Below are 23,294 nucleotides of genomic sequence, written 5' to 3' on the forward strand. Positions count from 1 at the left end.
TTATCCGTCGCGCAGAGCGCAGTATAGTCGGTACCTATGCTTGGGCCGGCCCAGGCAGGGATTCCTTGCAAAAAGGTTTTTTGTCATTTATAGGTGGCATTGGTGGGTAATATTGTGCAACTTTCAGGGTAATTTTAATGATCTTCTACCAGAAGCAATAGCTGCTTTATTATTAGGAAAAGAAAGATTATGTATAGATATAGACGAGAAACAAAAAGAAAGAAGAATAGAGAAAATATATAGTTTGGACCCTTCAGGCTTGATCTCCATTACCTTCTTCGGCCCAGGGGATATAAGTTGGGCCTGGGCTAGCACCTCCAAGCAGTTCTTCTTTAAACTTCCACGTGAATTTTCAAAAAAAAAAAAGGTCAAGACCAAGATGTGTACAACAATTATCGGAGGGACGGGCAAGGCCTAGGTACACTATCGAACGACAGCGCACTGCACGTGCATATGAGTTTTGCAGATTTCCAGAACGTGTATAACTCGCTCGTTGCGAACTGTACGACTCGCTCACCACTACGGCACCGGCGCATGGGCCAGACCCATAACATGGAGCACGCACAGTGTTCATTTGTCGTTTTTGTTCTTTCCTATTGTTTTGCTTTTACATAGACTATTTTATCGTTTAGCACAGTCAATGTGTGTGTCACTGAAATAATGCCAACATTTATTTTAAAGCTTATTTTTTGTTTTAAAAATGCAAATATATATTTCAGAAATTACTTTACATTAAATGTTCATGTAATGTAAAAAAATTGTTCTCGTGGCTCGTAAAACACATTTAGATCAGTAAAAAATTGTCCATCACACTAATTAAATGTTCACTTGTTACAACATATGTTCATGACATTTTTCTAAAGGTATATACATTGTAAAAAAATTTGTTACATAAGTTTGTAAAATGGTTTGTAGCATTCAAAGAGTTCTTGACATTTTATTAAAATGTTCGTGACACATCATAAATGTTTCACAAGTTTTTATAAAATGTTTGCGCTATTAAAGAAAAATGTTCAACGTAAATGGTAACATTTAGAATAGAAGTTACAGAAACAAAAATGCAAATAATATATTGATTAAAGAAAGACATTCAACCGAAAAGAAATCAAAAGAAAACTAAAAACATACAAGAAACCCGCAACGTTCCAGGTCAGTTAACAGTAAGAAGAGAAAAATTCAACGTATAGCAACCATGACAAGCGTTCCTATAGCGACTGAGCAAGCATGCATGCTAACTAAGTACTCGTTTGATAGGTCAGCCCATTTGTGGCGACTGCCGGCGGCAAGATCTATAACCGTCTCGGAGGGGACGAGGTATAGCTGCAGCACAAGTGCAGCAGGTTTTGAAAAGGGACTCGGTCGTGATTTATAACTTGTTATTAATATGAACCCTATTAAATAAGATTTTCTTATTTTTACCTGCTCTACCTTTTTCTGATCTAGCTCAGTTATTTCATCTCGTAGAATCAACATTTTATTTGGTAGGGTTTGTGCGAGGAGAAGCCAATGGGCCATGGTATAGCCCAAGTGTCCATGGAGAAGAGAATCATGTAATCCAATCGAATCTAGGCCGCAGAAACCCATACACATGGGGGAGCTCCTATCGGTTCGCTATGTGCTGGCAATCAGCCAGGGCACACCCCCTTCCCCCACCTGTCCCTTTTGTGCCGGCCCATGCGCGGGGCGGGACGCGTCCTGTTTTCCATTAGTTTTTTTTATTTTGTATTTTCTTTTTTGTATTTGTTTTTCTCTTTAAAATAATATTGATTTGAAAAAAATCCAAATTTCAAAAACATTGTGAATTTTGAAAAAAATGTTCAATAAATCAAAAAAATCCTTGAAATTTTCCCATAATTTTCAAAAAAATATATTGATATATTTTTTGTGGTTTTGAAAAAATATTCACGAATTCAAAATGTTCATGAATTTTTAAAAAATCACACAAAAATAAAAAACAATTGTGAATTACAATACATGTCCATCAATTCGAAAAATGTTCATTGATTTTGAAAAAAAATCATGCATTTCACAAAAATGTTCATCAAACAAATAATGTCGATGAATTTCAAAAATTGTTCCCAAAGTTCAAAAACTATTCGCCGATTCAAAATTGTTTGTCAATTAAAAAAAGTTGATGAATTTGAAAAAGATGTTCACAAAATTCAAAATGAAAAAAAGGAAGAAAAATGAAATGGAAAAGGAAAAGAAAAAACTAATAAGAAAAATATTTAAAAAGAAAGGAAATGAGGAAATTGAGTAAAGCAGAGAAAAACTGAAAGGAGAAAAGAAAAAAACAACTGGAAAGGAGATACTTGGGTCCGCTGAAAATGTGTACGTACTTAGCTGGAGGGGGTACGCGCCAGGTCCGGCTAACGCACCGACTCTTGCTTCGGAGCTGATAGACGCGACCTCCGCAACATGGGAAAGACAGAGGGTTCTAGCGACTTTTATGCCCATGAATGCGGAAGTTATACTTGATATTTCTTTGTGCATGAAGAATGTTGATGATTTCTGGAGTTGGGGTCATGAAAAGAACGGTATATTCTCCGTTAAATCTGCATATCGCATGCTTGTGAGTACACGACAGAGAAGAGAAACGTGGCTAGAGAACAGGGCCGGCCCCTCCAGCTCGGCAATAGGAGAAGGGGGATGGAAAAGGCTATGGAAGACGGAAGTGCCAGGGAAGGTCCGTATATTCCTCTGGAGATTCTCAACACAATCCATACCAACCAACGATGTAAGAGCACACCGGCATATGTCAGATTCTATAGCATGTGGTATGTGCGGTTCTCCAGATTCATGGAGACATTCCCTCTTGGAATGTACTATGTCAAGATGTACTTGGGCTCTAGTGGATGACGAACTGGCGCAAACCCTAGCAACTATTACCGAACCAAATGCAAAACAGTTGTTATTTACCCTCATGAGTTCATTATCGCATGAACTTTTTGTGAAGCTAGCGGTTACTCTGTGGTCTAATTGGGCAGCACGACGGAAAGCTATTCACGAGGGGTTATTCGAAAGCCCCAGACTATCAATGGATTCATCAACAGATATCTCCAGGAGCTAAATATGTTGTCTTCACCTACTCCGGCGTTGAACCAGCGAGCTGCTCCTACAACTAACGCAAGCGCCCAACGCCCAAAAGCACCGCCACAAGGCTATGCAAAAAATCATGTCGATGTTGCTTGTCGCAAGGGACTTGGGGCCTCTGTGGCTGCTGTATGCAGAGATGCAGTGGCAACTTTTTTGGTAGCTCAGTCCTTGTCATCGGGGGAGTTGATGACCCTGATATTCTGGAAACCATAGCATGCAGGGAGGCGCTCGCGTTGGCACAAGGTCTTAACATCCACAATCTAGTTGTTGCATCAGATTCTAAGTGGGTAGTTGGAGCTATCAACAACTGGGGCCGGGGCACTAATGGCCCCATCATCACCGAGATCAATAGTGTAGCTATTTCCTTTAATTGTATTTTTACTTTTGAAGGCCGTGCCGTTAATGTTGAGGCACATAGATTAGCCAAGTTCGCACTCTCATTAGGCATGGGATGTCACCCATGACCAGAGTTATATCCCACACACTGTGGTTTTTACTGAATAAAACTTGGTTTTACCGCTAAAGAAAAATTTGTGGTCAACGGTTTCCCGGACACCGGCCGGCCACAGCGTCGGGGGCCGAGCACACCTCCATACCGGCGGCTGTTGGGAGTCACCGAGCCTCTGAATCCTCTTCGATATGGTGACATTGCTCACTGCTGGTTCGCTGGCAAGTATTGATTCCTGACATTTCCTTACGCATTTGCTTGCACTGTATGTAAGATCAATTCCTCAACTGTAGATAGATTTTAGCCAGAAAAACAAGAGCTACAGACATCTCCACACAATAACTCCTGAAGGGGCGATCTTTAATTATTTATATAAGTATTACAGCACAAAACTACACTGCTCTACACATAGCAGGAAATGTACGTTTGAGAACCAGAATCAAAATCTAAAGCAGAAGCAGAATCTCTCCTTGTAAATGCGAGCAACCTTACATCAAATAGACTTAGACAGCTAGATACAGCAAACTGGGCGCGGTGTACCACGTGTGTACAGATAGGAAATGACCATGCTCATCCTAGGCATTTTCATGGTGAGCCGAACGAAGTTCAACAAGTGAAGCGTACACTCCATCTTTGATGTTCATCAGGGACTCGTGCCCCCCTTTCTCCACAATCGCACCATCCTTGAGGACTGCAATGATATCGGCGCCTTTGATCGTCGAGAGGCGGTGCGCCACGGCAACCGTGGTCCTGCCGACCATCACATGATCCAAGGCATGCTGCACGATCCGCTCAGATTCAGCATCCAAGGCGCTGGTCGCCTCGTCGAGCAGCAGTATCTTCGGGTCTTTCAGTATGGCCCTTGCGATAGCCACCCGCTGCTTCTGGCCACCAGATAGTTGTATCCCTCTCTCCCCAACAGAGGTTTCATATCCTTGAGGAAGGCTTGATATGAACTCGTGCGCATTGGATGCCTTCGCCGCTGCAATGACCTCCTCCTCACTGACTTCCCCGTCCTTTCCATAGGCTATGTTGGCACGGATTGTGTCATTGAACAGTACAGGCTCTTGGCTCACTAGTCCAGTTTGCTTCCTCAACCAATTGATGTTCAAGCTCTTGATTTCCACTCCATCCAATAAAATGGTACCTGAATCAGGATTGTAGAATCTCTCCAACAGAGAGATTACAGTTGACTTGCCACAACCACTCTCTCCAACGAGTGCAATAGTCTATATAGGACCATAACAAACATAAGACACCAAGTACATGATTGTAAAAGATATAATAATGTGATGAGTATACGAGAAGTAGGCTAACCTTTCCATAGGGAATGTGCAGGGTAAAGTTGTTAAATATCACAACATCTGGGCGTGTTGGGTAGTTGAAGCTGACATGTCGAAAATCGATGTTGCCCTTGAGCTCGTCTAAAGTCAAGCCCTCATTGCTACTTGAGTCGATTTCAGACTTCCGGTCCAGCAAAGCAAATACGGAGATAGCTGAATCCTTTGCTTTTTTTGAATCGGATGCCATTGCACTTGTTTGAGATACTCCCAAAGTTGCTAACATCAGTGCGAAGAAAACCTGCAAAGTATGCCTTACTATGTGAAATGACCTCATGAAAGTGGTTAATCATGGAGGGATTAAGATTAAAAAAAATACTAAGAAGAGGATCCGCAACGAGAAACTTTACTGCTGAAATAGTGCATATGTGTACCTCAAAAACATCACCAAAATTTGATTTTCCATGGCGCACGAATTGCCCTCCAACATAGAAACAAAGAGCGTATGTAAGGTACAACATCAGGAATGAAAAACCAAATCCAATGCCCCCGGCTATTCCTGTTTTGAATCCTTGATTCTTTGAGGCCTCACATTTCTGCTCATATATTCTTGTAATTCTTTTTTCAGAACAAAAAGAAGCTACAGTCCTTATACTACTAACTGCATCTGTGGCCACTTGACTCGCATCTTCATTCATCATCTGATGGGAAATCCATTATCACAAACTCAAAAGGTGGTAAGAAAATGAAAAACAGTTACCTAAAGTGTCGATTCTTACTATGCTTGATGAAGTAAAAAAAATGACCGCACTTCGTAAATTTAATCAGATTGTTTTTGTTTTCTTTACTGTTATATAAATGGAGCTGCCTATAGTTCTTCCACCTATTCCTCTTTCCTTTTTCACCTTGGTAAAAATCTCTAACAAATAATTAATCACAACGAAGCTCCTCACATAAAAAAAATAAGTTCGCTGCCTCCTTCAAAATTTATACCGGATATAGATCATACCAGATGTGAGATAGAACAATGACAGTATGTGACTATGGTTGAGGACATGGTGTAATGTTTTAAGGAGAGCAAGAACACTACGTCGTGACACTGGCCAAGAAGGAACTCAGATGTACACAATAACGTGTGAGATATATGAATATGGGCAAGCCGAGGACCCTGACTGAAAATAATCCATCAAAAGCATGGGTAATGAGCTAGTAGTTCTAGATTGACAGTACAAGCTATGCATGAACTGCATCATTACTCGCTCCGGATCCCCAAAAGTCATTTTTTTGGAGCAAGTTTTGGAACATTGGCAACTAATATCTTTAAATTTATTTTAGCTAAATGATATGCATATTTTTTCTTACAAGGAATTTCCAAAGTGTATAGTTTCTTCACTTTTTATGCCTATAATAGTGAAATTAGTGGTAAATTATGTATTTTGGATACAACGCCTATGCCCAAAGAAAAAATATATCTAACTATAGGGTGTAGCATCTAGTTTTAGGGCATTATTCTCAAAATGTCATATAACTTGAGGAACATCCCAACAACTTTGTTTAGTGAATTACCTTAGCATCTTGACTGAAACCATTCAAGAACTTCACATTGGCATAACCTTGAATACCAGTAAGTGGAATCACACATATGATAATCAAAGCAAGCTTCCAGTCAGCAATGATAGCAATGACAACTCCGGTGACTAGATTTGAGATAATCTGAACCATTAAAGACAAGTTATCTCCCACTAAACGTCGGACATTCGAAGAATCAATTGACAGTCTTGCACCAAGTGCTCCGCTATAAGACATAATTTAGCGATTATGTATAGTGCCTCAGAGTAAAGTTCATATAATATATAGAAGAACAAACCAAGAGAAAATATGTAACACACCTGGAATTTCTCGGATCATCAAACCAAGCAACTTCTTGATGCACAATGCTTTGAAATGACAAAGCTCGGATGCGTTCTATAAGCTTGCCACCAGCTAGTCCAAACAAGGAGAACTCTACTGGTATTGAGATTATTGATATGATACCCATGACAACACACATCAGACCCCAAAAACTAGTATCCTTTCTGAGTTTATCTGGTTGCTCATAGAAAGCTTTAATGGCACCCGAAAGTATTAAACCAAACACTGGGAAAAGCACTCCATGGACTGCTGCAGCTAGAGATCCTAACAGAAGAATAGGTACCTCTGGCTTGTTAAGAAGCGCTAGTTGTACCATAGGAGCTTTCTTTGGGACCTCACCATCACCATTCAGCTCTTCCCGATTCTGCCCATGTGTTTCATTTCCTCCAGGAAATTCAATTGCGCTAGGTAGACCGAAGGGGAGCGTGAAAGAATGCCCACTACTATTGCCTATCGAACCACTAATCGACCGCTTCATTGACAAGCTTTTACTTTTAGACCTTGGAGTAGACAATCGGCGGTCTATTTTATGCTCTTTATGACTTTCTTGTAGCAGAACAAGTTGAGAGTACGCACCATCCAAGTTTAGCACCAATTCATCATGGGAACCTATATGCATGAAGTTGAAAAATCTAATTAAGATGTGAAAATAGGTTATTGGTAAAAAAATGGGAGGTAGAAATGAAATACTAACCTTGTTCAACTATCTTTCCTTGTTGAACAACTGATATGCAATCAGCATTTCTCACAGTAGTTAGACGATGTGCCACCACGAGTGTAGTTCTGTCCACCATGATTCTATCCAATGCCTCCTGAACTATCCTCTCTGACTCCACATCTAATGCGCTAGTAGCCTCATCTAACAAAAGTATTTTGGGGTTTTTAATGATTGCTCTCGCAATCGCAATTCTTTGTTTTTGCCCCCCTGAAAGTTGAGCACCACGTTGGCCAACCATTGTGTCATAACCCTGGTAGGAGATAAATGTAAATGTCAGCACTCAGCTCAAACGGAAGAAATCTGAATTACATGATGTTTTATCACACACATTGGGCAACTTATCGATGAAAATTGCTGCATTAGCGAGCTCAGCTGCTCTCTTGATCTCCTCAATTGTTGCATCTTCCTTGCCATATGTTATGTTGTCTTTAATTGAGGTCATAAATAGCACTGGCTCTTGGCTAACAAGACCAATTTTCCCTCTTATTGAATCAAGATGTAAACTCTTGATATTGATCCCGTCAATTAAAACCTCACCATCATGTGGATCATAGAATCTCTCTACAAGACTAACCACAGTTGACTTGCCGCTCCCACTCTCCCCAACTATAGCCATTGTAGTGCCACTAGGCACAAGAAGTGAGAATCCATCAAATATCAATTGCTCAGGCCTTGCTGGGTAGCTAAAATATACAACCTTCAGCTCAACTTCTCCCCTCATATCTTCCAATTGCTTACCATTATTGTCATCAGGATCAATCTTTGGTTTTCTCCTTATTGTTGTGAACAGTCGGTGTGCTGCTGATTGTCCTTCTACAAAGGCAGTCATACATGGGGCTGCATTACCTAAAGTCCTGCAAAAAAGATTGATATCGCTTTCGGTAATGTGATATGGAAGATATGAATTCTAATTCAAGGTAAGAGTAAAGGCTGACCCTGCCCCAATAATGATAGCCAATATGACTGTGATGACTTGTCCTCCTGTGTATCCTTTTGTAAGAGCCAACTTTCCACCATACCAGATGGCTAAACCATAGCTAGAGAAGAGTGCAAAGAAAGCAGAGCCCATGCCAAAGCCATTAGTAAGTCCTTCCTCAACAGCAGTCTTGTATGATTTGTGTATTAGTTTATTGTACGTTGTGATGGCCTGCTTCTCCCCATTGAAAGAAACAACCTATTGACATATATAGCCATCATATAAATTAGAGAGTGCACATAAACTCAATTATAATAGAATTATCAAAACTTGTTTCGTAAACTAAACTTACTGTTTTTATAGCGCCAATTGTCTGTTCGACAACATTACCTGCAGCACTGTATGATGCTTGACGTCTGCTTGATATTTTGGACAACAGTTTTGCAACTACTGCTCCAGTAAGTACAACTGGAGGTATGGATGCCAACATGACAAGAGATAGAAGCCATCCTTTCACGAAACCTACAATGAAACCACCAACGAAAGTAGCCACAAGTGATTGAAACTTGCCAACCTGAAGAGTTTAGAGTGCATGTCTATGTTAATTTCAATAAGATTAGGAATATAACGAATACAATTTTTTTCTTCCGTGTTATTCATTGTACTTGGAGAAATTCCTTACCTTCTCACCAATAGCATCCTGAACTAGGACAGTATCACCGGACATTCTCGAAACGATCTGCCCAGTTGTCATTTCTAGGTCAAAGAATGATATATCCTGTCTCAAGACAGATTTGAGGTATAGAGATCGAATGCGTGTCGCTTGCCTTTCACCGGTAAGTGTCCAACATGACACCTCTGCAAAGACAACAAGTTGGTTTGGCATGATCAACACTAGATATTTGGTTTACATATGATCAAAATATTTATATTGAATGCGCTACATGAGAAAAAATGCCGCCATGATTTCAAATATAATTTCATTCCGTTGAAATACAAAACATGTAAACATTGTTTTCCCTATATGCAACAGGTTAGCTATCATCCCTGGATAAGAACTTTAGCAATCACGGCATGATGATACTAACTTGCATATTAAAAAAATAGCATGCATGTGCATTAACTGCCATCTTCTCAAACATGCCAACAACTAGCTAGTATCAAGGCAGGTGACAGAAACACATATGTATAGGTGGACAAAGTGTACTCGTGCTCACGAAGAAAGGAGACGATTGTTGTTCCGATACCCAAGTAGACAAATTTTAGAACCACCTGCATAAAAACAAATGGCAATAAGATGAATAATGCATTCCTGTGTTTGCCATCTGACAACCATGTATATGTGCAAAGAAATAAATATTACTATTTATGTAGATAAGTGATGATATGTGGTTAAAAAGCTTCGAGCTGGCTAGAAATTCTTCCAGAACTGGAATTATAACCAATCCACGATGATCCCACATATGCATAGATCTTGTAGATGGATAAATGAATATAGAGTAAGTGTCTTGAACTACAAATGAATATTACCCGTTAAGGTAACCTATCAGTGAAATTTTGAAATTCAAGCTCCAAATTTTATATATCCATGTAGAATGTAGAGGATGGAGCAAAATTGTGTGGATCAGTTAGTGTATTTCTTACAAGAGATTGTAGTGTTTTCTTCAAGCTGGAATTCATGGACAAAATTGATTAAGCAACAATCAATTATTTTTATCTAGCTCGCGATGGTAATCTGACAGTGTGAATCATCTCCAATGGTAAGCTGACAGCGTGAATCATCTCCACCCCCGACATGGTGAAGCGCACAAGTGGCAGCTAAGCCGGCAACTAGCAATTCTTCATTCGAACCACTAAAGTTTCAACTATAACTTTTACGAGTTGTTGGGCTACTGACCTCACAAACCAATTTCAAGGATTGACATTATGATGTACTATATCTTTATTTCAGGAAACTAGCATGTAGGCCTGTGATATGCATGATCAGTGCATTGTGACATCTATAAGGGGGAGGTGTCAAGGTGAAATGTACTCCAACCCCATCGCTTCATGGGGTAGGGCACGTAGGTCTTTAAAAAAATTAGATATACTGGTAAGAACAGTTCTTTCAGATGTGCAAACTAAAGTCCGATATGTGATTCAGTTTCCCTTTGTAAGTGGCATCGCACGAAATTACAGTACTACATGAATAGCACAAAATATCAGGAAATAAATTTTGAACTATAGACTTTGTACTAAATCAGCGACACTTATTTTGGGACGGAGTGAGTACATGATATTAGATAGGTTTCCCAAATTGCTTTGTAGAATGAACATGAGCATACTTTGACAAGTTGTCCGTTGAAAAAATAGTACTTCCGCTATTATTTGAAAGTACTATTATTGATATGTCTACATTGGCAAGTTGTCCGTTGAAAAAATAGTACTTCCACTATTCCAAATAAGATACATTTTATTACTTGCTAAATTTCTAATATGGATTTTTTATCAATACTTTTGCATGCATATAATAAAAAATAATTAAATTATAGTATTAATAAGAGAATTGGACGAATATAATCAGATAATTGTGACCTTATGAATCTATATATATTTTAGACATATTGCGTGTCAAAGTTAGATAACATTGGGTGCATGCTTTCTTATTTCATATACGTAATGTTTATCAAAGGAGTTATGTTGCGTGCACATTTAATATAGTATTGTATTTATAGGGAGTTTCAATGGTGATAATGATTAAAAAAATAATCTTTAAGTTATCCAAATAAGATGTGACTACCATTAGGATTATGCAAATCAATTTAACAGTATGCATATCGGCATATGTATGAAATTGCAATTTCCCATATATTGTTTCTTAATTTTATATTACAAACGAACACCCTTGTCTTTATTTTCACTCAGCTTAATATATTCTCAATAAAATTGTTTTTGTGCAAGTTAGGATGTGAACCGAGGAGAGTTTCCTTACAATATCTTTAAACCCCATAATTTTCATTATGATATTTTTAACAGATACTATTATGATCTTAAATGTGACATAATTTTACCCATTTAGATAATGCAATGAACTGGATTATAACGTCATAATGATATGTGTGTACTCAAATAATAATGTAATTTTGGTCTTTTTTTAATGAAGTTTAATTATTCACTGAATGTGCATTGTACGGTTATGTGATCTAACAATTATATTCCTAGGTACAGTTAGATAGCTCTAACAGTTGTGATCTGCTTAGGAGCGGTTATGATGATCAACTGATTTGTGACATATTTAGCTAATAATGGTTTAGCACATAAATGGCACAATTTTTTGCTATGAGAAAATTCTAACATATGTTCCATTTTTTTTCTTCAAATTTTGCTTTTAGAATATATATCTTTAAGATCAACCTTCCATCCTCTACATCTTGCAATACGCAGAAGCTAATTTACTTAGGAAAGGCATACATGTTGATGCTAAAGTTGGCTTGTAGAATGGCAGAAAAGCCATGTTGTGATTGACAATGACATGCAAACCCACGACCACAAGCATAATAGCGTGCTATTGTTACAACTATAAGAAAAATCTAAATGGGCTTAGAGATAAATACATTGGTGGTCACCGGAGTTGAGGTGAAACCACAGTATGGTCACGATACTTTCTAATATGCACATTACGGTCATGAAATACAACTTGCGGAGAAAGAGCATGTAGCCCAGTGGTTGCAACGACCTTAGTAGCACCTCAGGTCCTGGGTTCGACTCCTGGTTGGACCGGATTTAAACAGGTCTAGGCAAAAATTTCTGTAATAAAGGACGTAGGGTTATTGCCCTATAGTAAATAGTAAAAAAAGTATGACTCATAATGATTATAATGTCAGTGGTTCATCATATAGCTTTGTATCCTATATACCTAAACAGTTCATCCCCACTACCTCTATATCTTAACATGCACACATACCGCCTCGTCCAAGGCCCACCACAACATGCATGAGAATAAGTTTTCCATCATTAGTTGATTCCATCCGCTCATCTCACCTCACCACACATGCCACCTCATCAAAGTGCCACTCAACGTGCATGGGAGAAAGTTTCCCATTATATTATGCCACTTATAGTCAAAATATTTTTTGACTATACCATCATCAAATACAATGCAAAATATGTGTTTTTAGTTTTGGTTCATATATTATTAATTGAACTATTCATGTTTTATACAATCGAATCACTCAAAATGTATTGCAATCGATTCCCGCAACAACGCACGAGGTATTCTCTAGTTTTATCTATGAGGCACTCGGTTGACTTGTCAAACAATCCATGTGCGAATAATGGTGCCTCGTCAATTGCATGTGCTCCATACATGTGTGGGTCCCACTTGTTAATGATTGGAAGAAATAAGTACTGGAAAATAAAATTATGCGTGTTGAAATTGATATGCATAATGGCAAAAAATACATTGTGATTGTGATCGACAACGACGACCACAAAATAATGACATGCTATTGTTATAAAAAAATTGGGAAGATGCTATTGTTATAACTAGAAGAACAAACTAAATGAGCTTGGTATGGAGAATTGAGATGGGTATAATGCACAAGGCTGGCATAGACTGTTGCTGACGAAGAGGCCACGAATGGTAGAGGTGCCATTTTCAGATGTGGTGGGGCTTGGATACATAGTTTTAAATAGCTGGCTATAGCCCCGCTATAGCCTTGCTATAGCCTTTTCAGCAGGGTGCCGTAAATGGTTTCATGTACAAACATCCCGCTAAAGCCTGCTATAGCCCGCTATAGCTCCGCTATAGCTGATTTTGAGGTCTGCCGCTATTTGGCATAGCCCACTATTTAAAACATTGCTTGGATATCGGTTGCAGCCTGGTGGCCACACAGTAGAGTAGCTGGTTACCTTGAACGAATGATCTGAAACTCCATCTCCTAAAAAGGCTACCAAAATAGGGAATGAAACCATTTTAACAATCCTTGAATACCCACTATCGCTATAACTTTTAGCGGGTCTTTTAAAAATACTCCCTCGGTTTTTATCTACTTTGCATATTAGCTTTGTCTCGAATCAAATTTTCTAAACATTGACCAAGTTTGTACAAAAAAATATTACGTCCACAATAAGAAAATCAATACTATTCGAATCATCATTCAATATATTTGCATCACACACACACACACACACACACATGTTATTGTGAAAATTTAGATTGTTTTTTTTAGAGGAAAGGCTTGGCCGAGCCCAAGAAAGGCTCGAACCTAACCCGACTTTGAATTAACAAAGCCATCAACTGGCCAGGAGATTACAAACGACGCCTTACAAGGAGAACAGAAAAAGAAGAACAGCGAAAGATACAAAGTGTTGTGCCAACAACTAATAGGCTCCATACGCACAACAAGCAAAGATATGATAACTAAGGCCCTAATCCGCTTGAAGACGATGAAGCCCTCCAGCATGAGCAGACCACCACACAAAAGCTTCAGCAGGACCTTGTCGGCATGAAGAGCTTAATAGGTGCAGAGGCACTCTCGTCTGCTCCAAGGATTCTGGCCGCCACGGTACCAACCTCCTCCATCTTCAAAGGGGGCACCAGCCCCCTCGCCCTGGCACGAAGGGCGCCGATCCGTCAAGAGATGGAGACGCTCCCCCAAGAACTAAGGTGGGAACCGGCGCCGTTACCCACGGAAGCCAAAACAGAGTGCCAACACCATACCAAGTCAAGGAAATTTAAGAGAAGCTCTGCCCTGTCAAGGAATCTGCACACGCGGAGAAGCAATGGCACGGCAGGGCGGCTGAAGGCCAGGCAGCAGTGGAAGGAGGACGCCGCGCCGGAGCTCCAAGGTGCACCTAGTCCGCAGAGATGAGCACCAAGCTCCCGCCATCCACAAATGAACAGGAACTACCAAAGAAGCGAATAGGTGAAACCCTGCCACACGGAGACTACCGCCGACGAGCTCCGGCCACACCACCAACCACCACCAGACAACCAGAATGGCACCTCCACCACAAGCTCACCAAAGACGGCACCCCCAAGAAGTGACGACGCCAGCAGCGCCGCTGCCGCCCAATCCGGAAACGATCTGGGTTTTCACCCGGTACGAGCAGGGCGAAGAGGAGGGGAAAGGAACAACCTTGATGACGCCAACAAGAAGGGGAACGGCGTCCAAGGACGTCGCCGCCGTCGTGGCCGGACCAGCCGGCCTCGGATTTCTCCGGTGTCCCTCCCCACCTCCAACCTCCAAGCACAAACAGCACCGGCAGCCGAAGACCACCATAGGCTAGATCTGGCAGGAGGGCGCCGTTGATGTCGGGGGAGAGGCCAACAGATCGGAAACGGCCGCCACCGAGGGGCAACGCACCACCGCCACCACCTGCCGCCCCCTCGCCGCCCCCACGGCCGAGGAGGACGACCAGCACCCCGAACACCGCCCGCTGAGGCAGGCACCGGCCCACCAGCCATGGCTGCCGCCATGGATGCAGGGCACCTCGAGAGAGAGCGAGGCTACCAGATCCTCGCCGCCACCATCCTTGGCAGCCGCGCGGCGCACCGGCGACCCCTCTGGTGGCGACGAGGGGGAGAGGCAGTGGTGGGGAAGCCGCCAGCGGCGGCTAGGGTTTGCCGCCCGTGTCGCCCCAGGTGGAGCGACGCGGGGGCGAGCGAGAGGAAGAGTTGGTGGTTTCCTAAGGTTGTAAATTTAGATTGTTTGATAGAGTTGGTCTAATTTTATAAAGTTTGACTTAGGCCAAAGCTAATATGCGGATTAAATAAAAATGGAAAGAGCATCATTTTTTCTTTATAATTAGGGAATGAGAGGGGAAATATAGAGGACCCTCTCCCAAATTATTTTTGCGCCAATGAAGCTTCGCCTATGTTCCTAGACGTGCTGCCACGGATTGCGGCCTCTCACCAACATCAATCTGTCGCGAACTCTCCCGTACACTATTGCCGACCCATTTCCGTTGCTACCGGCTATTATGCGAGCTATGGTGTCTTGCACGACCGATAATGGTAGATGGCGGAGGACGACACGATGGTAATCAGACCGCTTCACCCCTTGAAGACGCCACCTCCCCTCTTCTAAGTTCTGCCACCCTGTCGTGCCCCTCCCACGGCATCTAGGAGCCTCGCGCCACCATTCTTCCATTGGTGCAAGCTCCCCTTGTTGCTGCTGTCGGGCTTGCCAATTCTCGGTACGAGACTTGTGCAACCCCTCATACCTTCACCGGCCTCATGTAGTCGATTCGGCTAGCGACAAGGTGAACACCCACATGGTGTTTGATGGTCTCGCATGGACATGAGGTTTATTTGTGATAGTGGTGAGGGGGCTCCTCTTTTCATTATCTATCTTCAAATATTATAAATATTGTACTGAAAATAATTTGAACTAGCACGACACTAAAAAAACCACTAAAATCATTGTAGAGGGCCCCTAAAACCATTTTGGGGTATGTTAAGAGTTTCTCTTAGGCATTCCGATGGACGTGCTAAGGGTTGACGTGAGATACACCTTATTTAGGTGGAAAGTGCATGATCGGCTTTTCACGCACGCAAATACTATTTCTCACCTGTTGCCATTCGTAATAGGTCTCGCCAACAACGCAACGCTGCTGAGCCGGCCCAGTATTGTGGCTACACTTGATTGTTTTTTGGGGTTTCTGTACGTTTTCTTCTGTTTTTCCTTATTTCCCTTTATTTGTGTTTTTTTCTTTGGTTTCTTTGTTTCTTTCTTCGGTTTTCACCGATTTACTCTGGTTTTTTTCATCTTTCTTTGTTCTTTTTTTCAACACATGTTTAGGTTTTTCATACACATTGTACATTCTTTGTATACGCCAAGAACATGTTTAAGATCTTTCAAATGCCGGATTGGCATATTCAAATACATGTTTTGATGTCTACTTTTTTCATACACATTGTGCATTTTTATATATTTTCAACATGGATGATTACATTTATTACAAATGTGTGTTCTAAATATATTTTTAATACGTGTCAAACATTTTTCAAATGCATTTTTGAGATATTTTATCCGAATGATACAAAATATTTTCAAAATATGCGAACATTTTTTATCATTGTATCAAATTTCTTTAAGAAGTCAAAACATATTTTTGAAACATGTGGATATTTTTTTACAATGTAAAACGTACATTTTTAATGGTACCAAACTATTTTTTTAACTACACAAACATTCTTTAAAAAGTACTCCCTCTTTAAACTAATATAAGAGCGTTTAGTATAACATTTCAGCATATCACACATTTGTTTATTGATAGAAACATTTTTAAAAGTTTGAAATTTTTTTGACATTGCATGAACGTTTTTGTAATGTGCGGTGAACACTTTAAAATAATTAATTTATTTATTTTACATAATATACATATTTTGTATATTTTTTAATATAAAAAATTGGAAAACTAAAACTGAACAATTGTGTGATGTCAGTGTGATGAAACCATATGACTACTAGGTCGGCCCACTACCAGGTCCTTGCTAAAGGCAAGACATAGACTCGCCCCTTCTTGCGCCTGAATCGTCACTGGTTCTCGTGCGGATGCTAGGTGGGCCGCAGCCCATTATCTGGTCCGCTGGCTCGGCTCGGCTGCTTGACACTTGCTGGCCCGTCAGCAGTTAATGGTTCAGGATAAACCCATTTTTTCAGTTGACAAATATGGTCTTTCATAGGTTAAAATCCATACTTTCAAAATTTGAAAAGGCGTTCATGAATTTTAAAGACTTAAAAAAGTTGAAAAATGTTCTGACTTTAAAAAAATGAATTGAAAAAAAGCAGATATTTTCAGAAAGTCCACTGAGTCTTAAAGATTTCAAAAAATAGAAAATCTTCCTTAATTTGAAAATGTTCATAAATTCAAAAAATATTATGAATTTGAATAATATTTAGGAATTGGGAAAATATATTCATAAAATTGTTTTCATGAATTTGAAATAATAGAAAAGAGAAAGAAAAAAGGAGTACTAGAAAAATTAGCCAAGAAGAACCTTCGAGAAGGTTCTAAAAAACTGGAAAACCCACAATAGTGGAACCTTCAAGAAAGGTACCAAAACTAGAAAACCATCTGTTCATGGGTCGGCCAGTTTACTTCTAGGCCCTGTTCGGAACAAAGGGTCCTAAAACATAGGAATTTGTAAAATCGTAGGAATGGGAAAGGATGACCAGAGCAAACCACAGGATCTAGAAAATATTGGAAAGGCTGAAAAAATGTGTTCGGGTGACATTGCCAAATACAAAGGGAAGACTAGTGCAATGATACTAATGCATCTGCCGTGAGGGATAGACTGTTGCATAGTTTATTCTGCAATACACAGCTGCTGCCTTTGTCTCCAACCGCTAGTGCATGTAACGGTATTTTTTTTATTTAGATGCACAGTGCAATTGGTAGGCTCCTCAAGTTCCCCACGGCGCTTGCCTCGGTCATCCGCCCAAAACATGAGCTTGGGGTGGATTTTTACTTTCCTCTGGAATCAGCGCTGGAGGACAAAAATTCCTTTGGTTCCCTGTTCATGTTTCCCCTATCCCGAATGCCACCTAGGAAATTTTCCCATAGGAACCGGTTCCTTTGGAGTTTCATGTGAAAATCCTTTGTACCAAATAGGCCCCTAGTGTGAGCAGTTTCTATCGTTAGGGCACAATTCAGCGCCTTAAGCGCTGAATAGGAAATTCCCAGGTTAGGATTGAGGATGAATTCCTTGAGCCTAAGGAATATGTTGCTCCATTTCACAATATTCTAGGCCGGGTCTCGCCGGTTATCATCCCGTGGACCGTTGTGATCCATTATTGATGGTAAATATTCCTTACATAGTGGTCATATACTCATATGATAGTTTCTTGCCGTTATTTTGATTTAGCCCACATCGTCCGGTCTAGTAGAATTTTATGATTATGCTAATGTTTATGTACAAATAGGATGTCATATATAGCGGTTGTGATTTATTTTGCTATTATAAAGATATATCAGTTGTGGATTGGTTAAACATAAGGGAGCCCATCGGATTAACCTCAAGATGTTTTTTTTCATGGTGTATGTGTCATGATTTATGTACTCCATGTGTCTGTAGATAGATGAAGTTTGGATATTGAATGGCATCAAATATGAAACAATGACCATTATTTATCACGTGAATATATTACAATGAGAATATGTTAAATAGATGATAATTTGGATATTCACGTGGTCTCTCTGATCCTAAATAGATGGGGTTTCAAATATTAATATGGTATAAAATATGCAATTTTGATCATCATTTATCACATGGATATATCCCACTGTAAATTAACAAAATTAGGATATTATGAAAATAGTTTCTTGATAATATAATAGTATTAGTTCACATGGTTCACCGGCATAGAATATGTCATTTAAGACACCTATGGCACATGGTTTCAAAAAGTCGCCGGAGTAAGGCAACCAGGATTGTTTATTTCGAACCATAACAAATACACCTACATTGCAAAATGGTTTCAGGTGACAATAACATATCACACATGGTCAAAACTTTAAGCCCATGTGTAAAAGGTTCCAACTTACGTAATCCTCTCCTCCATCTTTGCTCACCTTTCTCTGTACCATCACCCTCTAATCCTCCCATCTCCCTCTCTCAAATCTCCATCAACTGATGCCCCCCTCCCTCGCCGCTCCCTCATCTTCTCTACACTGGATGGCCACAACGCTAGCATCGACAGCTAGAGCTTGCTCAAAACCCATTATCTTCTGCTGCCTCGACGCTAGCATCAACAGTTGTCAAGCCTCATGGGGGCAGCAGAAGACGATGGCCACGACGCTACACCGGCAAGCTCTAGCTGTTAAGCCTCGGGAATCGGGGCCCCGCACCTCATGGCCGTCTGTGTGCCTACACCCCCTGAGAGCTTCCTCCTTCAACAAACTCATGGTTCAGGTGAGGCTTGCCTCCTTCGTCAGCTTGACAACCACAGTTGTACTTCACCAGATTCGTGTACACAAGTCGAGGAAGGGTCCCCTTCACCATATTTGGCCAAGACGAGGAGAGGTTGGCTATGGTGGTCGTCAAGCTCGTTCCATGACTACCTTTTGTGTTTCCTTGGCAACAATGGTGGATGTCACAGTACTAGTGTGACGAAGTTGCAGAAGGAGTGGCAAACAACAACTCCTTCATCTCCTAGTGAGCTCGGGCTCCGTGATTCCCACAAAAATGATGGATCTACGATGTGTCGGTTGTCTACCCGTCTTTATGACACTCCATCTCATCTTTGCTCCCTTTTTAATCTGTGGTTCACAAGTCACATGATTTTGTTTCATGTGATTGTGGGATATTGACTAAATATTGCATGTGAGTTAGGGTCAGTGTGCAATGAGACCCCAAACTCGATACAATTTTGTGCACATACTGAAGGAAGCCGTATGTGATATGCTTTTTTGAACCGTGTGCGATGATTAGTTTTATACTGGTGATGACACCCCTATTTTATGGATTTTCAGCAAAAGAAAAAACCACTAAAACCCTCCCATACTCACCTTGTGTTGTAGGGAGGGCTCTCTTTCACCCTATTTCCCCTACATCTAGGGAGAGAATATGAGCTCTCCATCCCTCCCACGAGACTCCAACCGCCATGAAATTGCCTTCCTACCACCACCCATCTTCTTCGATCTGCTGCCCCCCGCGCTAGCATCGACAACTAGAGTTTGCCGTAGCTCTCCTTGGATCGTCCGGCTCACCAGAGCTTGTCGGAGACCTCGGAGCTCCCTGTGCTGCCGCTTACTTCTTTTTGTTTCTTTATGCGAAAAGAGAAGAAGAAGAAAAGGAATATGAGGGAAGGATGTAGTGGTGACGGTTGGAGAGGCACCAAAAAAGAAGGCCCACAAACAGCCTTCTAAAAGGGAGGTAAATTTAGGAAGATGAGAGATGCATGGTTGGAGTTGCGTTAGTGTAAGATGAGTCAAAGTTTCGGTTTTGGCCTAGTTTTTCACTAATTAACTGATCAATGCTCTTCTTCTTGAGTAATGGATTGAGCTCTAAGGCTCGGATTTCTAAAAAAAGAGTCAAAGTTTAGGAAATATAACATTTTGACACTGTCATATTGTCAGTCAAAACACTTCTTATATTTATCAAGTTGCAGAGGTATACCAACTCGGACGCAGCAATACACACAGACGAGGACGTACGTTGTAAAAGGGATATAATTAACAGATGTAGTAAGCCTGCCATGGAAGCTTAGACAGATGGGGCTTACTTTGTTGACCCGCTGAAGGACGTCATCGCCGGTGGCGTCGCCGAAGGCGTTGAGGGTGTCACCGAAGATGATCGTCATGAGGGGCTGCGACACGCCGTTGGCCAGCGCGGCCACCGTGCCGACCAGCATCAGCAGCAGGTCCGTGCCGTCGGCGTACCGGAACATCCCCATGAAGGACACCTTCTCTTGCTGCCCCACGCTCTCCTCCTCCCCCTCGGCAGCCACTGCTGCTGTGTCCATTGCTAGCGGGGTAGCTCGTCCCCAACCCACTGCTTTGTTTGTCTAAAGCCTGAGTCTCACAATTGAAGTTCTCTGTTTGGATTAATCTGCTGGGTATTTATGCTTGGGCTGGCCAATGCTTGGAGATACAAGTGGGCATATTATTATACCGTTGCAACCACACATGCATGCACTCTGTTGCCAGAGTGGGGTATAGTTACGCTCCACTAAAAGTCTAAAACCAAAGAGTAGGGTCTGACGCAAATGGATTATAAAAAGTGTTAAAAAGTGTTATTTCTGGGCCGACAATGTCATTGACGTTTATTCTTAATTTAACAGTTCAACAAATACCTGTTGAACTAAAATCACGACACTTATTACGGATCGGAGGGAGTAGTATTTTATAGATGATGTACAACCTCATAGTTGTTGAAATAAAGTGTACTCCTTTTTTTTTCCTTTTGAGTGGAAGAAGTGTACTCTTTCTTTTTTTGAGGGAAGAAGTGTACTCTTTTAGAACTCCAGAAGTGTACAATTATAGGTGTGAAGGTATCATAACATGACATTTGCACATTAGTTGACAAAAATTTGAATATAAATACATAACTAACGGCATGCCACCCAATCGACTGATCGAGAAAAAACCAATTTCTTAAACTGCTGTGAAATAGCAAATCCGGTAGACGATGGATTAATGTTTTGCACTCATGGCAGGGTCTTAGTCTACACAGGCCGTCAGACTATTCTGGGGCATGAGCTTTCCTTGGGAGTCACTTAACCACAAGTTGGCGATATATAGTTTGTGTGGAATGTCTGTCCCCGGAAGCTTCCTACTAATAAGGAACATATATAGTTAGCTGACTGGACGCACGTGCTGTAGTTGGTGAACTAACCTCTTGTCACTTAATTATAATAGTAATCAGGAAAGACCTATCAAACAGAAATAAAATTCTAATTTTATCCTGACTGGCTTCCTCTAGGTACATAATTAACAATTAACCTTGTTGTCCAGGCTGATGTATTATGATTGCGATGAACGACTCTTCTTCCTATTTATAAGTCATCAGAAAGATAACTATTTAACGTAGACATTTGTGTGCAGACAATCGGTTTTTGGGTGACAATCGACTATTATGCCTCTTAATTTACAAGTGAGTTTCGTTAGAAGCTTCCGCCAAAAATGAACTTTCTGAGAAAGTTCAAGCAAAACCGACCCCTTGGGTAAGCCCCAGTTATCCTAGCGTTGAGGTTAAACTACTCGACGCAAGGACCGGTTGATCAAGCTATGTGGACGGGTTCGTAGGGTTCTAATTCCTACAATAGACATTATATATATCTTACAACCTTTGCTGATCAGAATGGTCTTATTAATTTTGTTGGGATAAGGTTGTCTAGTCGAGTATGTTGATGTTCCGTTTCTATCATATCTAGCATGTGTCACTCTAGCCGCTTAGTTGTTCTGCGTAATCCTACTAGCTTGTCTATGATCATGTTACGTACAATGGGTAAGAACACATATAACATTTAATTTCTATGATCATAATTGTCTATGATCTTGCGTACAATGGTACAGAAATTCCTTTCAACTAAAGGTGGTCGTAATATTAGAATTGTGCATGTAGGATAAGAACACAGATAACGTTTACTTTCTGTAAGATATAGGTTAAGATGCAATACAAATTTAAAGGTAAGTATCATAGTAAATGCAATTATTATCCAGTGCTTACACCGGGGTGATAGGATATGCTCACTTGGCGAAATAACCTTCCTCTCTCATCTGCTATAGAAACACTTCCTCCATTCCAGTTTATGAGACACACACAATGACTTAACCGTCAATTTAACTTACAAATTATCACTTATATGCCAGAATTTATAACATTGAATCTGTACTCAAAATTAGACGGAACACTCAGCTACCAGTCTACGACAGCGACCTGCATACTTCTACGGCAATGTTTTTTATACGTTCAAGTGCCAAATTAAAGTGGCTGCCTTTGCAATTCTCACTGAGAAGTTCTTACATATGCGTGCTTCCAAGAAAAGTTCTTACATATGCGTGCTTCCAAGAAAACCCGGCCAAACATGTGATATATGATTAACCGGTATGTAACTGCAACTTGAGAGTACAAAGAGATGATCACATGGTAGTATGCAAAATGTGACTTGGCCCATTGGTGAGGGGCACCCTAGGGGGATCAAGTCACTCCATTTAATTTTGCCGTGAGGGGACACTTATCCAGACCCCCATTTAACCTATATATAAATAAGAGAGCATGTATATACAGTTGATTATAATCATTAATATTAATAAAGTGGAACTACACCCCTATATTTTATGTGAAAATTTACCTTCAATAGTGGTATGCTTCTTGACTACTTTTGTGTGTTCCGCTTCTTGACCCTTGACTGGCCTCGCTGTTAAAGGTTGTGGAAATGATTCTATGTGTGCATGTCTGTCTTATTGTCCTCCATCCAAAGGAGTTTGACTGCG

The 23,294-nt window shown here is 40.7% G+C and overlaps 1 protein-coding gene across 1 annotated transcript; it reads right to left on the minus strand.

The window, feature by feature from the left end:
* Positions 1-3,885: 3,885 nt before the first annotated feature.
* Positions 3,886-20,862, minus strand: LOC119352674 (ABC transporter B family member 4-like). Its single transcript, XM_037619254.1, has 12 exons — positions 20,582-20,862; positions 9,587-9,641; positions 9,052-9,227; positions 8,722-8,943; positions 8,389-8,627; positions 7,782-8,307; positions 7,430-7,703; positions 6,714-7,344; positions 6,391-6,619; positions 5,259-5,525; positions 4,862-5,125; positions 3,886-4,773 (listed from the first exon to the last, which is right to left on the minus strand). Exons 1-12 carry the CDS (start codon positions 20,819-20,821, stop codon positions 4,120-4,122), a joined length of 3,777 nt encoding a protein of 1,258 aa, XP_037475151.1. The 5' UTR covers positions 20,822-20,862; the 3' UTR covers positions 3,886-4,119.
* Between the last annotated feature and the right edge of the window lie 2,432 nt (positions 20,863-23,294).

This window comes from Triticum dicoccoides, chromosome 2A, assembly GCF_002162155.2.
Source record: "Triticum dicoccoides isolate Atlit2015 ecotype Zavitan chromosome 2A, WEW_v2.0, whole genome shotgun sequence".
Classification (NCBI taxonomy): Eukaryota; Viridiplantae; Streptophyta; class Magnoliopsida; order Poales; family Poaceae; genus Triticum; species Triticum dicoccoides.

Bases quoted from the DNA above. Each gene is read 5' to 3' on its own strand.
- LOC119352674 (XM_037619254.1), bottom strand. From the start codon at position 20,821: ATGGACACAGCAGCAGTGGCTGCCGAGGGGGAGGAGGAGAGCGTGGGG. The intron at 8,628-8,721 runs GTAAGTTTAGTT...ATATGTCAATAG, and splicing joins CAATTGGCGCTATAAAAACA to GTTGTTTCTTTCAATGGGGA. The intron at 8,308-8,388 runs GTCAGCCTTTAC...TCTTTTTTGCAG, and splicing joins GCTATCATTATTGGGGCAGG to GACTTTAGGTAATGCAGCCC.